At 42.5% G+C, this 16793-nt stretch overlaps 1 protein-coding gene across 1 annotated transcript; it reads right to left on the bottom strand.

Annotated features, from left to right (window-relative positions):
• Positions 1 to 1408: 1408 nt before the first annotated feature.
• LOC148009243 (serine/threonine-protein kinase D6PK-like) lies at positions 1409 to 6642 on the bottom strand. Its single transcript, XM_087673643.1, has 3 exons — positions 6294 to 6642; positions 5462 to 6201; positions 1409 to 3581 (listed from the first exon to the last, which is right to left on the bottom strand). Exons 2-3 carry the CDS (start codon positions 6169 to 6171, stop codon positions 2516 to 2518), a joined length of 1776 nt encoding a protein of 591 aa, XP_087529769.1. The 5' UTR covers positions 6172 to 6201; positions 6294 to 6642; the 3' UTR covers positions 1409 to 2515.
• Positions 6643 to 16793: the final 10151 nt, after the last annotated feature.

Here is a 16793-nt window from a genome sequence, read left to right as displayed (position 1 = left end):
GGTTTGCGAGATTTGCTCAACTCTGGATTCCTAGTTAGCTTTTCCTTTTGATTTCCCTCAATGTTCTCCCCCATTTTGTGATCTTCATTGGCATCTGCCTTCAAAGGGTAAGTGCGAGCAAAGTGGCATTTTTATTCGTAGAGATAATAGGCATCTAGAAAGGCCAAAATTTTAATGCTAAGATCCACCTCCATAGCCATATTGACATGCAATTGAAGGAACTCCAAGGGTTCATTCCTCCTATCCTAGAGAATGCATGCTCGTGTGGTGGATTTGAGTAAGCCCTATTATGTGGTTGGCTTTGGAGCATATAGAACTTTTCCTAGTGCGCTTGCAATTGATGCCACCTTGTCCACCAACCATGGTGGCAAATCAAAATCTCAACCCATACAAGGCATTCGTGTGCGAGTACACAGTTTGGGGAAAATGTGGAAGACCAGGGAAGGGCATAGCTAAGGTTACCTTTGTAACCCACTACTGACGCCAAGATCCAATCATGTTCCTCTTTAGAGTGCAAGATTGCCAAATAGAAGCCCTTGCCCATGAATCTGAACTGCACTAGGTTTACCTTGCCCCGGTAGGTTGCTTCAAGCCATCTGCGAAACTCATTCTTTAGGGGGGTCTTCCTAGGAAATAGAAGTATTCTTTGGGGGGATCTTCCCAAGAAATAGAGGTAAACTCATATAGCTAGAAGAGCAGCATACCTCTTAAGTACTCTATCTAGTCTAACAAAACCATAGCTTTGTGGAATCTAGCGTCTTCTTGCACCTTTGCTTTACATGCTGCATTGAAACTTTCTTGGTCTCTGTTTAGCAGAAGGCCTACTTCAGCTATGTCAATCTCATCTTGGTGTTATATTATCTACTTGTAGTTGTGTTTGCATGACTGTGGTTTAATAGGTATATCCTTCACTCACTGTCGTTTGCCTTGGTCGGCTTGCATGCATCCTTGCATGCCACATGTCAGCGTTAATGCGAGTGACTAGCTCATGACTAGGCTGGTGGTGACACATAAGGCTATAATTGCATGTCTAAGGTGTTAGCCACTGCAATTATTGCCATGTGAAGTCCTTCCTACTTACCTCCTCGACAACGGTTCGCATATCCACTATCAAGTCTCCTTTGAGTATCACTTTATTAGCTGCTCATTGTCATTCTTTTGTGAAATCTTCATCTATAACTAGGCCTAGTTGATTAACATATCAAAATACCCTATAGTTTCTGCCCCATGAAATACGATGCATAAAGTTAACCATTGAAAAAGTTATTATATGCCTCACATGGATGGATTAAAAAACAGATCTTACGAAGCACCTTTTTGAATGCCACTGTAGTGGGCCCTCCCTAGTACTCTTGTTTTGCCAGACGTCAAACGATGTTTTGCCCCCACGGGTAGGTACTATCTTGCAGGTTCGAAAAGCTTGCTGACAGGACCTCCTGTCCTTCTTTTTGATAAACGTTAATTAGAACGATGAAATTGACACCCGAACGACCAAGGCGTTTGACGTCAAACTTGTCTCTATGCCACCTCGCGACTCGCTGCGGTTGTAGACTGTAGATTCTACAAGACGAGAGATGCAGTCTACTGTCTGGGTGTGCACGAACTAGGCTAGCCCAGCCCAGCCCACTCATTTCTCTAACAATGCGACGGTCAAAGTCCAAAAGCCTTCCAGTGACACACCACGATCCATCTCCCACCAGGCGGCGTCAGTACACAGTGCCCCAGTTGGGCCCATCTTCACTGCCCCTCTCTGAGTCACTACGCAACGGCAACGACAAAAAGATTCCCGAATAGCACGCATAAATCGAACCGTCATCGATGATGCAAACGCCATTTCTTTTCACACGATCCTTTTTCTGCAAAGTAATAATGGACATGGAACTGCGATCAAATCCATCAGTCACACTGAACATTCAGATGCTCCTTTCCTCTTTTGGATGTCAAAAAAATGGAGTTTCAAGTCTATACACAGAATTTCTGCCATCAATGAGGTGAAATTTGAGATCCCGTGACAAGAGTGGCCAACGGCACGCGCAGAGTTGTGCAATTTTCCGACTCTTACTAGTGAGCGCTCCTTCCTGTACAGGTGTACAAATTCATCATGGCAAGCCTGTTGCGGCTGGTGTGTGGATGTGCTGAAGGTGGTAGTTCTAATAAGTAGGAAACTCGAGAAAGGCTAATATCAATGTGAGGGCATGGCAAGGAGGAGGAGGGCGGCGCAAATTGTCCTCTGTAATGGGAGCTAATCAGGAAGAATGTGAGCCTAAAAGAAGCTGGAGAGCAATGGGTCGCCACAGATGGCTACACGCAAGTGAAAGGCAACGTGTTCCCGTTGCGTCGGGAACTAAACTGCGAAGCCAGCCCCGTCACATCTTGCGTGACTGCAGGTATTAGTACTGGACATTACCAAAAAAGAAGGAAGGAAGAAAGCCGCTAATTGTTGATAATTCGGACAATGTGCATTCGCGCCTCCGCCAGCATCACTGACCTCCAACTCGTGCGGGTTGCAAGCGATCTAGAAGAGTTCGAAGTCGTGGGTGCGATGATCGTCGTCGGCGACGGGGGGCTTGGCATCGTGATCGGTAGCTGCATGAATCCAGGCTTTTTTGAGTACGTTGTGATGGGTATACCCTTGCTTCAACTTATGGCTATGATGCAGATCCTGAGCTTCTTCTTCCTGATCCTCCTTCTCGTCGGCCTGGTACTTGTGATCTGGGGAGGTTGGAGGAGGAGGGGTGTAGGGGCTGGGGATCTCGGGCGGGATGGCACAGCGGATGAGGGCCCAGTTGACGCCCTCGAAGAAGGCGTGCTGCTTCACCTCGCCGGCGCCGCGCGTGGCCGCGAGCCGCTTGAGGGGGTCCTTGGTCAGGAGGCCCCGGATGAGGTCCTGGGCGGCCGCGGAGATCGCTGGAGTGGCGGAAACGCCCGCCGAATTGTTATTATCCGGCAGTTGCTGATGGTGATCATGATCACCATTCGGGAAGCGCAAGGGCTGGGTGACCACGTTCATGAGGGTGGCCTCGTTGTCGGAGCCCTTGAAGGGGGTCTTGCCGTGCAGGAGCTCGAAGAGGAAGATACCGAACGTCCACCAGTCCACGGCGCTGCCGTGACCGTCGCCGATGATGATCTCTGGCGCAAGGTACTCGTGGGTCCCCACGAACGACATGGAGCGCACGCTGGTTGGCTCCGCGATGAGCTCCGGCAGCCGCCGGCGGGGAGCTAGCGCCGGAGCCGCTGCCGCCGCCGCCTTCCGTGACGACCCCAGAAAGCGCGGCACCGGCAGGCAGGATGCTATGGGATGCACGCTGCAGGGCGCCACGCAGCCCCCCAGGCCCGGCAGCACGCACGCGCTCGACGTCCGTTCCGCCCCCATGCATGCCGACCCCCCCTTTCCCTGCTGCCTTACCGTCGCCAGCCTTGACAGCACCGGATTCACGCTGCACTTCAACGACAGGTCGAAGTCCGACAGCATTATGTGGCCGTCCTCCCTGACCAGCACGTTCTCTGGCTTCAGATCCCTGTACACTATCCCCATCATGTGCAGATACTCCAGCGCAAGTAGCACTTCTGCCGCATAGAACCTGCATCGAAAAGAAAAGCGACGTGCCGTCAGCCTTCTTACATTGTCATCATATCAGATCATCATATAGTAATGTCACAACACATCCACATCTATCGACATCTCTGCAGGTCCGTATGCAACTGAAAGGGAGCTTAAAGGAACTCGTGACGGCTTCATGGCCATGTTTTTGTCCTTTGCGCTCGGCCTCTGCCGTAACTTTACTTTGCTGCATTCAAACAATTTACTGCTTGTCTTATCATCGAGATCTCCAGCTAAATTAAGTGCGTCAAGTGCAACAGATACTTTCCTCAACGAAGGCTTAATTAAGCAGAAAACTTCGAGAAATGTAAAAGGAGAAATTTTGAATAGCAACTTGCAAGCTGTACACGCACCTTTGACGACTCTCTCGAAAGAAGAAGCATGGGAGTGGCAAGTCAGTCCCCCCCATCCCCCACTTCTTTAAAGCCCTCGAAGATGCCTGCCAACCCCTAAACTAGTTTGCCCAAGAAGGGTCGGATCGACACAAGGGATGGAAGAGAACGTTTTCAACAACAACAATGGCTAGGGATTCTTAGAACAAGCACGCGTGCATAAACTCAATCACCCGAATAGTATCCTTCCTCGACGAATGCAACCACTAGTAACCAGAAACTAACGAAAGACTAGGAAACCACTCAGTAACCAGAAACTGACCAACCCAGATCAATAACCATTCTACCTGTTGCCTGAGTCACTGCTTTGGCGCTAAAAGTATTTGAAATGCGTATAGGCGAACTATGGGAAACGGCTTCTGGGAAGTCAGCTTGGTTTGCATGTGGACAAACAATCAAGTTTTAGATCAGATGTAAGATCGAAGCAAGGTCTGCCATCCATATATACTTTTCAAATCCTTCATTGGGGCGACTGCCATTAGACTTTTGGGATTTGCCCGTCAACTTTTGGTCACGGGCAGTGTGCACTGTGTTTGTGTGTGTGTGCGTCGGTGCGTGCGTGTGTGCACTGTGTGTGTGTGTGTGTGTGATCTCTCTCTCTCTCTCATATTCAGAGTTGTATAAAGGATCTCGGATTTTGCCCTGCTCTGTTTTTACGCACCAACCACCCACTGATCCTCCTATTATCCTCGGGTAACTACCGCAATATCTCTCTCTGAATCTGTACATGCGTTACCTTTTACCATCGTGCAAAGTTGCAAACCTGATTTCAAATCGTATTAGGTTTCCTTGTGTACCCCCCGCTATCCATCCCTTTGTTCTTTCCCAACGAGCAGAAGCAGGAGAGATTTTTGCATTGATTAACGCAAGCGCTTCCCTAAATTTGGCAAACTCGCTTTTTACATATCAGTGTGCGCTCGCGGCTCCCCACCCACAGCGAGCAGTGACCGCTGAGTCCTGACCAGAACTTGTTGTGTAGATAGAAGGGGAAAAGCAATTGGCTTGGGTATGATTGAATTATTTATATGATTGAACTAATGAGTATCGATTTGAATGCGACGACTGAACCGCCATGAAATCACCTGATAACATCAAATGCCTGTTTGAGGGGGCCTCCGGTTTGATCTTCAACATGGCATCCACCACCTTGCTCCCCTATGGAGTTATGGATTTGCGAAATGGAAACGCTTGCATCACTCCTACTCAGCCTCAGCTTCCTAGTCTTAATCTTAATAACGAACTCACACATTCAATCGGAATTTATGAGTTACTTAAATGTGTAAAATGAAATCTACACAATCAATCTGCGTTTTAGAGAGCTTCTATGATGTGCTATCTACTGTAACGAGGGCACATTCTACCATGGCAAGAGCTGGAGAGGGCTGACAACGATGATGATGGTTGAACGCAAAAAGGCACAGTGAGGAACGATGAGATTGTTTTCTATGCGGTAATCAAGTAATTTTACCTCACAGCATTTTCGCAGAAGCGCTTGCCTGGCTGGCGCTGCCTCAAGACATGGAGGTCACCGCCGGGGCAGAACTCCATAACGAGGCAAGAGAAGTGGCGCTCGTCGATGTGGGCGTAGAGGGTGGGGAGGAAAGGGTGATCGAGGGCTTCGAGGATCTCTCTCTCGGTCTGGGCGCGGAGGAGCTTATTGCGGCCGGCGAGGGAGCGCTTGTCCATGACTTTGATGGCGAAGAAGCAGGAATTCGAAGCGGCAATGGCCCCCCTGAGCTCGGCTAGATAGACGCTGCCGATGTCGCCGCTGCCCAGGCGCTGGATGAAGCGGAAGTGGCTGAGGCCGACGCCCCCGTCTCGGGCCTTCACCGCGCGGATGGCCTCCCACGCCAGATCCTGGGCCTTGTGCGGCTTGCTGCTCGCAGGCCCAGCCGAGGACAACAGAGGCCCTGCCCCCCCGCCATTACTATTACTAAGTATCCCCCCCGGCGCACTGCCACCCCCACCGAAACAGCCGCTCGTGCTGCTCCTCGTGCTACTCATGCTCGTGTTGGCCGCGTCCGTCGACGACCTGCTCCCGCTCCTCGGATCGATGTCGTAATAGTCCGCCGCCGACAGATTGCGATGATGGCCGCCTTGCGCTGGCATCGACGTGTAGCTCTCCAGGTCTGACTCGCTGCCAGATTCCGACATCGCTACCACCACTTTGGCTTGCATGATTTTGGACTTTCTACCTCCCCCTACAATCTGCATCACAATATTGCATGCCCTTATTAGCTCGAAAGTTTTGAAGAAGGATGATGACCCTCACAATTGAGTCACATAGCTCGATGGCTTACCAGATGCAAGCTCCTGCCCCTACAAAAATTTCAGAGGAATTATATCGTTGAGGGTAGCTTCATGACTGTGGAAAGAGGGCAAAAGAGAGAAAACTGGTGTGATGCAGCACGAGATGGATCCCTGGACACCATCGTGTATGCTGGCAACAGAGCATGCAAGACTGTAGAGGAAGAATCTCGGACGAAGAAGAAGAAGAATAAGAAGAAAGATGGTTACAGTGGGCACCAGCTGGGATTGAGAGAAGAAATCAGTGGCGGACAAGGAAGCAGATTTGTAGGAAGAACACGAGAGAGAGAGAGAGAGTGTGTGTGTGTGTGTGGAGACGTGTTTTTCCCAGCTCCCCTGTTGGTTTTTATCGAGACATACAAATTTTTGAATGTCACTGTGAGGTGTTTGAGCTTGTCACCCAGTCTGCAAGCAAAAGCAACGCCTTTAATGGTTTCATTTCCTAGCCCAGCTGATTTAACTAAAAGGCTTCCAAGTTTCAATTCCAATTTTGAAGGTAGGACAGCTCAAGTCCGCTCCACCCATATAGGGTGCTATAAGTTACCCTAAGAGTGATGCCACATGGACTACTTACTATACTCAAAGCTATGTCATGCTAGGTCTAGTAGGGCCAATGGGAATTCATGAGAAAATGCTAGAGCTCCCTACACTTGCATGGGGAAGAGTGGGAGGAAAGCAAAGATAGCCTACAATGCACTAATGGCAAGCACGATTAATGGCCCTTTGGTAATGACCCACACATAGCTCATGACTAGACTTTTCCAATGTTTAAATGGTAAATGTAGCCTCTTTTATAGCAAATACGAGGGTTAAACAAGGTGCTACATGCATCTCACTTTACTTGCTAATGCTATACACCCAAAAAGTAAACCAAGTAGTGTGTGTGACATCACCAAGGACTGGGGGTAGGAATTATTCACACAAGGCTTCGGGTGTGTTGAACATCACCAAGGAGCGGCAGTAGGAATTGTTCGCACAAGGCTTCGGGTGTGTTGAACAAGGTTCGGTGCTAAAAAAGCAATCAAAATTTGAACACTTCTAGTTGCTCAATTGAAAATTTAAAGTTTTTAAAACACTAAGGTTGATGAAATTGGTTTGTTTGATCAATGGCAACCATGTATTCAAAAAGTTAAGAAAAGGGTCTATCATAGGTATAGTTATTCATATGAGAAAAAATAGAGTGATGTTCTTGTCCTAGGAAGAGTCCCTCAATGGATTATTGATTTGGGTCTTACCATACTTAATTTTGGGTCAATACTTCATACACATTGGGTGTCCAATAGGATTGGGAGTTACATTTCACAATTATCCAAAAGGTTGCTTGAAAAGGTTAAAGGGGAAATGCTGAGTAAGAGAGGGCAAACATTGGGAGATAGTTGGAAACTAAGTGCGATTAAAACAAATTTCTCCTCCCATATGACATTTGTAGGGATTATTTTTCCCTTTCCAAAATCATGTTGGGGTGGAGGTTGGGAGGGATAGAAGCAATGTTCAAATCTTATTTATGATCATATGGAGAAGATAGGAAATGGGCTTCAATAGTATGGGACTAGATGACTAGTGCAAAGAAGGTTGGTAGATTAAGATTTTAAAAGCTATAAGATCAGTCCAATTGGAAGGCATTTGCCTTACTCTAGTGATTGATGAGGGGCAACCATGAAGCAAGATTATCTTTATTGTAGGGGCATGCTCCTAGTTTAGTAGGAGCTTTAATCTTACCTAGGAAGGTAAACATTTTTTGTGAATATCCAACTATCGAGAGTGACTATAATATAAGCAAAGATTTGGTAGAAAGCTAGAGAGCTATCATGAAACAAGTTGAATGAGTGAGGAATAAGTAGAAAATAACAAAGCTATTTCGTTCTTGTTGCAATCAGTTTGGATTCAAGTGGTGGAATTTGAGGTGGTTATATCCCAATCAATGATAAATCATTACTAGCAACAAGCATATTTTATAAGAGAGTCCACAAATGGTTGCATTTTTGGAATGATGCCAAGATGGATTGGAGTCATTGGAGCAAAGTTAAAGAGGAGTTTCACCTTAGCAATAAGGAATCCAAATGGCTACAAGAGGTTACATTCGAATGAATGAAGAATTGTCCAACACCCTTTAGAATGGTTGAGAGCAAACCCCCTCGCCTGGTGCCCCCCCGCCCCCCGGTTCGCTCCACACCCCTATTGGTGCTCATAGTTAGGTGTGAGGTTGCTAAAGGTCAATGTCTTTAATTTTTATGAAATTTAGGTTGGACATGTAGTATATGAATAAATTGTATCAAGACCAAGGGTAAGTAGCTCCCCAATGATTCAAAGACTCTATGGAAATGAAATAATAGAAAGGTTTGGAAGTTGACTCCTAGTAGAGTCCACCTTTTTCTTTACAAGGTCCTTGGAAGGAAGCTTTCTACCAAGGAGAAAGTTGGGAAATTTCCTAGCATCTCTCCTTAGTGTGGCCTCTACATGGGGTCAAAAAAAAGAAATCAAATATCTATTGTTTTGAAAAAGTGTGGTCCTTGAAAGAATTTGGAAGAAGTGTAACAATTAATGTTTGATTTAGGCTTCCACAATACCATAAAATGCAAGCAAACTCTATTAGGAGATACGGGAAATATGTGTCTACCATAAGGAACATGTGAGCTCATGGTCAGCCCAAGTTTGGTATAGAGAGTAGTGATGATGCCCTAGAGAGATGCCTTAAATATGTGAATTGGGTTGTGAGAAAGGTACATCATCCGTGTAGGACTACATATAGGAATTTGGACAAATTTTCACTTTTCCTCATGGAAGTTTTAGATATATTTTTACTTTTATTACAAATCAATTGTCACATAAAAAATTAAAGAGAAATGAGTTGACTTTTGGTAGTTGTTGGTGTTTGCCAAAGTTTCATCCTAATGGCTTATGCCAAAAGTCCTCTTCATGGCATGAATGCTTGTGCTCATCTGCTCACTCAATAACATTACTAATAAAATAATACATTAGACTAGGGCTAAACACCCCACCAATCTCCCCTTACATGCTTGCACCTGGAAATAGCTCTAGAAAAGATGTTACATAATACAAATCCCTACCTCTCAAGGCATTTCAAGGGCGCTATGCACCACCACAGTTTGGATCACATAGTGATATGATGCATATTGTACAATCCAATATCATGCAATAAGAAGGTGCATGAATCAAGGCCCCACAATTGTTTTTCATAACATTAAGGGGATGGCTAATCTAGTCTAGTTATTTAAGGACTCTATTTGAAATAATCTTATTATTGATTGACTTTGTCTTCAAAAGCGTGTGTTGTAATGTGAATGTCTAAATAGAGTTTGAAGGTGATCATAGATGGTTTGTTCCTCATTGTTCTCATAGGAAATCACCCTTAACAACTCATTATTCACTCTCTTCATCCATTTTCAAACTTTTCAAGAAACTAAGCTCTACATGGGTGGCTAGGAGGTGGTTATCAATGTTTTCATTTTTCAATGCCATGTTTTTCTTCAAGGTGTCGTTGATACCTTGGATGACATAAATGACAAATGGGTGTTTAATCTCTAAAGAGACTAATAAAGTTTATATTGTTGATCCCCATAATGGCTTCACTTGGTCAATAATCAAAAGAATGGCCATGTTAGAGAGGCCATACTTGACAAAACCTATCTCTTCTAGACTTTTGAATTTCTTTGTGAACTTATACTCATTGAAGCTCTTTAGTGCCTTTTAACTTACCGCAAGCCTATTTTGGTACAACCTAAGTTTCATTTGTGCGTGATATGGATATAGTGTATTGCTACATTAGCCTGATTAAGTCAAGGTTGTTTCATTGTTATCTCAAGCTACTCAATATTTATGTGCAAACTGGCATTTTTAATATATGTGAAAGTTTTTAATGGTAATTATAGTCTTGTTTGAGTCTAATCTACAATTTCCAAGAAGTTCCAACCTTCTTATGGGAGATTAAGTCCAAGACAAGAAAGAAAGACTAAGCATATCTAGAGGTTTTAAGACACAAAAGTAAGATTGATCATGCTAAAACCCTCCTTCACGGCCAGTTGATTATTGCTCGGATTAGCTTACAAAAGATGAGTTTATCTAAGCTCACTACAATCTATTCTAACATTCTAGGACTATAGATAGAATTATCGAAGAGATGTCATGTTGTCCCATCAAAATAGTGATAAAGAAGCATCCTCTTTCTTAGGAAAGATAAGTGATTAGAGATCCTAAGGATAATTTGACATCACCTTATGATTTTTCCCAAACATCACCACTTTTGCCTACACAAATAGATAGCTTATAGGAGAAGAGTTGTCACATCAAGTTGGTCCCCATCCATGACAACAATCCCAATGAATTTCAAATCAAAGCCACTATCTATTCCCTCCAAAAAACTCATTGATTGGATGGGTTTCCAACCTTTTCAACCAAATGTAATAGGAATTTCTCACCATTGTTAGAGCCCTTCCCATCTCTTAGATAAAGATGTGATTGAACTCCCTCATAAAAAGAAAGAAGAAAACATGTACACTAATTGAAGGCCTATGAGTGGTCTCATATTTGCTTATAGGATCTTTATTGAGACCCTACCTAGAAAACTTTTTGTGCATTTATATAGGTGGATTTGGAAAGACAAAAAGCAAGGATTCTATCAAGGATCTTCTAGATGCCATAATTGCCATGTGGGAGAGTATGGAACATAATTGGAACATCCATCAAGATGTCACCTCTAAGGGTTATACTATGTTAGAGTGACAGTTAATCCTCTCTATATGACATGGCTCTAGGTATGAGGTTTATTAACTTCGGATTTATATTGCTCCTACCCCTATGTATACCTATGTCATGTTGTAGGCCCCCAAGTCTTGAACTAGAACTTCCTTGAAGGAAGAGGGTAGGCACGTAGAATCTTGCAAGCTATTTGAAGTGGTTTCATCGTGACTTTCATATATCCCAAAGGTAAAGGAGGACGATTAGAAAAATAATGTGACAAAATGGCTCTAAAATGGTAGATAGGTGGATCGTTAGGAGCCTCATGTGTATCATTAGGGGCCTCATGTGTCTTCATTAAGATTGGACCATTCTCATTCATATAGACTCAAAGGAGTTTTGAGTTAACACTAGAAAGGAATTGTCCTAGTGGCATCCAAATTCAACCAATTTTACCATAGTGGACAAGCCCACTCCTAGAATAGTGGGCAACTTCTCTATCTTCTAAAATAGTGCACACTTCTAGCCTTCCCTAGCACATGGCGGTTCGTGCTTAACAAATTTTAGGCAATCCCAACCTTCACTATATTTATAATTATTGTACCTTCTAGGATTATCAAGCTAAGGGTTGATGCTGGGTAAGGCTTAAGCTAAAAATCATCTATTGATGATACCTTGTAATAGAAAAGACCATGTCCTTGTATTCTTCCCCTAGGTCTTGAGTTTAAGCTTGACCAGCATTTTTTGAGATTGTAAAATTTGAAGTTTATCCATTTGTGTCTATTGCTTTCAAGTTGTGCACCCAGAGTTGTGCCACACATTGTGACTTTGACTAGGAGGACCTCAAATTGTAGGAGCTGCCACACGTTCGCTGACATTCTCCAACTTTACCTGGACTCTGGGTCACTCCTCTCTCTCCGGTGATCAAATCAGTCTAGACATCACTGACACAATCGGCAATGAACTTGATTCAAGCATGGAAGTCACCAACAATGCGGAATAAGTCTTATAAAGTGTAGTGGTCTTCAAAGTGTGTCTCAAAATGAAATGACCTATGCCACAAACCAGGACTTTGACGAAGAGGACTTATAGAAGGTCCTACATGTCCACGCGTGGCACCACTCTCTCAAGATAGCTTGAAAGCCCAAACAAATTGGCTAGCGTGTGTGTGTGTGTGAACAAATTCCACATGGGCAACCTGGTGTTTTGGCTCTCACACTCGTACTCGTGACTTCACAGTCCACGACCACGTTCAGGCCTCATGTTTAATTTGAGTGGAGCGGCGAGCCATTGGAATTTGGAATTTGGGTCTCCGTCTGAGTCTCCATTTTTCCCAGCAGAAAAATCATCCGAACATGTTATTGGGTGTGCACTTTGTCTAGGTGGCAACTTGCAACGCCTCTCCTGCGCACTGCTCACTGCGTATATCTGTTGCACTTGGTAATTTCGGATGCGGAAACCGGCATCTGTCGGTCGCCGCTGCTGCTGCTCAGCACAAAAAAGGCCCCAGGCGGGCCGCCGCCGATGGCGCTCGGTGGCCTGGGCTCCACGTGTCAGGCCTACGTTGGCTGGGACCAAGAGCATCGTGAGCGCACGTGATGCTCCTTCCAAAGCCGCATCGGCCAATGGGGAGCGAGAAAGCTCTGATATATATATATTTTTAATTTTTTTTTTCAAAAAGAGATAAACGCATGGCCTACCTCTTCATCCATAATTAACGTTTTCCCTCCAAGGGCCCCCCTCATTTAAACAAACAAATCCTCGTTTTTGTCGGTTTATTTATACCTTATATAACCACCCTTTTAAGACCGGTCACATGCCAGCAAATCTTTTCCTTGAGACATCCAAGCCCGACCGTCTCAACTACCCCCCTTTACAATAAAACGTTGCGTTATCTCGCCACCTAAGCCCCTTGCCTACAATAAGCAAACCATGTGCCCATCCAAAGCTCAAAAGGAGCCGGAAACTCTTTTACATGTAGACCTACTGCCTACCCATAGGCCTCCTAGAGAAATTTGACAACATTGAAAATGCTAAACTTGCTTCTACCTTGATTATTGGCATCCCAATCCCAATGGGCTTATTGAAGCTAGCGAGAATGTTTATGCTGGGTTTGATGCTTTCATGAAATTTTTTTCATTAGGGACAACAATAACAACAACCTCAAAAAAAAGGAAGCTAGTGTGGGATGGACTCAATAAGCTTATTACCCATAAAATTTCTCAATGCGAAGTTTATGCGCTAAGATTTGATAGTCATGTTGTGGGGCAGATGTTAATTTTTAGCAATACCTTACATATTGAGTCTAGATAAACCCAATCTAAGAGGCCTTAATGGGAAATTGATTGCCACTTATTTAAAAAGGTTCTCATGAACACTTCCAATAGGTGAAGTTAACGAATCTATTAAGTAATTTTGCATTGTATAATAGGAGCACCATGTCTTGGAATAAACATGGTTACTATTGAGTCTCTACTCATTCTTCAAAATAGAATAGAATGTCAAATGACATCTTTCCCTCCCATACACCTACATTTGCCCTTATAGGAATCTTTCGAGACCATTAAATAGAGAGAGTCACATGAATGTATATGTGTGGAAACATATGTTCTTCATATAATGAATGAAGAGAATTCTCACTTGTAAATTCTTGAGGCCTTGGTTGATAAGGATAACAATTGTGCATTTTAAACCAATGTTCTTTCTACACACACCATATCACGTGATTATGGCTGTAAAGATCACATATTCTTCATATCATTGGTTAAGTTGTAGCATTTAGGTCATGTTTATTGTTTTCAAAAAAACCTTTTACCACAAATTATTCACATATGTTGTTTTTGTACAACTTTTGTAACTACTTTTGAGTCTTTCAATAATTTAGTTATAGCTTGTTGGCCACATCATGAGAGCTCAAAAAGGTTTAGGATTGAGAAAATTTTGAGTTCACTATCTAATTAATGCCTTATAGTATGTTGTAAAGATGGATGGGACCAAGTTGCAAGACCACCAAATATGTGAAAGACTATTCAATTAGAGAAGGAATGCGATACAGGTCCATAATTTTGACCAATTAAAGTACTTTTTTGCTACTCAAATTCTTATAGCCTCTAGATCCTTGAAATGCTTATAACTATATGACTATAAGTTAACCTTTGGAAACACAAGACTTTCTTGACTTCATACGATTTTACTAGAGTATTACACCATAGTTTTATTCATGCATTTACAAGACCTATAGCAAATAATGTAACGAATTGAATGGCTTTATCACACAATTAAACCAAGTTTGTTGGATATAAGGCTTCATTTTGTAAGATCTTCTAGCGGATATTGGAACCTATAGTTTTGCCTTCATATTAAAATATTAACAAACTAGTACAAAACCACAAAAACATGTACTTTGTGATTTAATACTTCAAATTATGTAATGCTTGGTTTAGTTCTGACTCTAAATTAAATAAGAAAACTAATATATGAATTCTCTAGCATGTACCTTGATAGGAAAAATGCCCCTTGTTCAGAATGCAAGAAATCTACCTTAGAGGATACATTCTCCTCTTTGATTGAAAAAATTTACAACATGCCAACTATTCATCCATTAAAGAAATGATACTTTGCTATGTGAAAGGAGTGATGCTTCCATTGCCACTTGAATATTTGTCACTTCAAACACAGAAGAGTGGCAGTTGTTTACCAAAGTAAACCCTTATGGGGCTCATTGCCATAAAAAGGCACCTCTCATTGATCTTCACCTCTTCATGGCACTTGGATTTGCTTGTGGTCCACTCACACATGTTCATGCATGCACTCAATCACACACACACACACACACACACACACACACACACACACACTCTCTCTCTCTCTCTCTCTCTCTCTCTCTCTCTCTCTCTCTCTCTCTCTCTCTCTCTCTCTCTCTCTCTCTCTCTCTCTCCAAGTACATGTATCTATACTTATTTTTTGAGACACTTATTGCTTGTAAACCCAAAATGTGTGAAACCCATGGTGAAGTACATGATAAAAATGCTACAAAACTCCATTAAGAGTAGATAACACTAGTCCAAAGCAAAAGGAGAAATACAAAAATCTACCTTGCTTAAAAGAATGGGCAAGCACAAGGCCTATTTGAAGTGCACTCATGCCAAAACTTAGAATGTGAAACTTTCTAATGTTCCCAAATGGCAATTAGGATAGGTTTGGTTACCAATAATTGGGATTCTTTGACTATAATATTGCATCTTATTCTTTAAGCTTTGGGATAACTTCATGTTCAAAGGATCACCATAGTTTTTGGATCATGGCTAGCTCACAATATAAGAAATTGGTGAAATTAGATCATTTTGATTGTACACAAGGAGACCAATCTAGTGTTTCTCTATTAACACAATAATGGCCTATAAATTATTAAATATTCTACAAAGTCTACCTCACAAGAGCTAGTACCAAAACAATAGGCTAGATGATACCCAAAGCTTTAGCCAAAGCTTTATATACACCATGAGATGGAAATATATTGTTTCTTTCTTTTATCAAAATATTACATGTAAAAGTACATTCTATTTTACATGCTCAATGGTCTCCAAAAATATTTCATTTGATATATTTGCACATCTAGAATGTCTACTTCCATCACTAGCCATACCTCATTTGATGGATAAGTTTTAACATGCACAAGAATGCATAACTCATCATTCTCATTGAAATTAAGTCAAATTTTTTCACTATTTCCATACCCTAGCTTTTCCATAGTCTCAAATTTGGTCCTTGAGAGCAATGATTGAATGAATGTTTACTATATTTCCATTATAGTCCCAAAAGAAATTGTATATATATATACCATGAGATTGAGCAAGCTTAATGAGAAAGTTCATTTACTCTATCATTGGAATCAAGCAAGCGATCCATAACATGGCTTCTAAATCAATTAGTTCCTCCTAAGTGCTAGAAGCTTCCACATTCTAAAGAGTCATTTTCTAGTTTACAAAATATTAGTCAATATTCTTCAAATAAGTTGCGGATAGGTATATGTAGTGAAATCCAATGTGTTCCTTTCTACATGTTTTAACAATTTATTTTTTATTTATAATACATTCTCACTTGGGTGTTGAGTGGATTGGTCACTAGTATTCAAAAGTCATGAATCATGTAATGAGTAATTGGTATTTGTTTGGATCCACATGCTTATTGGCTCTCGATTTGTAATCATCAAATATATACATGTGCAATGTATCAAATATATATTCTATCATATTAACACATTATCTTCTTCTCTCTTATTCTTTGTTTCTATAGATCATGCTCTTTCTACTCTTTCTACAATTAAGTAAGTGGATTGTGCACAATATGCATATGTCCGCCACACATTGTGTCATGTATACATATAATATTCTCTGGTATTTCACTAAGATATTTGTACCCACTTACAAATGGTAACCACAGTATACAAATCCCTTTTATCCATGTTTCATATGTGGTTCTATGTCAAGTTCTACCTACGCACCCCATCCATCATCAACTTTGGTAAGTATTGCCTAGTTGTGATGGATATAATGATTGAAAGTGTCATCACCACTTTACAAACCATTCAAAAAAAAATTCAAGTACTTCTGTACGAGCTTTCGCTCAACTGCCAAGACCCACAGACCGCTTATTGTTCAAGCGTTCCAAGCCGAGCACTAATGGCTACCTCTCACATAGCTAACGCGCCATCCATATCTATGGGTGTAGTGAGCTTACCTTCATGCCGGTCGGGTTACCTCCTCTCCCGCGCACTCCGGTAGCTCCACGATCCAAGT

Source organism: Lygodium microphyllum, unplaced genomic scaffold, assembly GCF_053477565.2.
Source record: "Lygodium microphyllum isolate KBCC unplaced genomic scaffold, Lygodium_microphyllum_v1.1.10 scaffold_32, whole genome shotgun sequence".
NCBI lineage: Eukaryota > Viridiplantae > Streptophyta > Polypodiopsida > Schizaeales > Lygodiaceae > Lygodium > Lygodium microphyllum.
The sequence above is the reverse complement of the archived record's forward strand: the minus strand, read 5'-3'. Positions and strand labels throughout refer to the sequence as shown.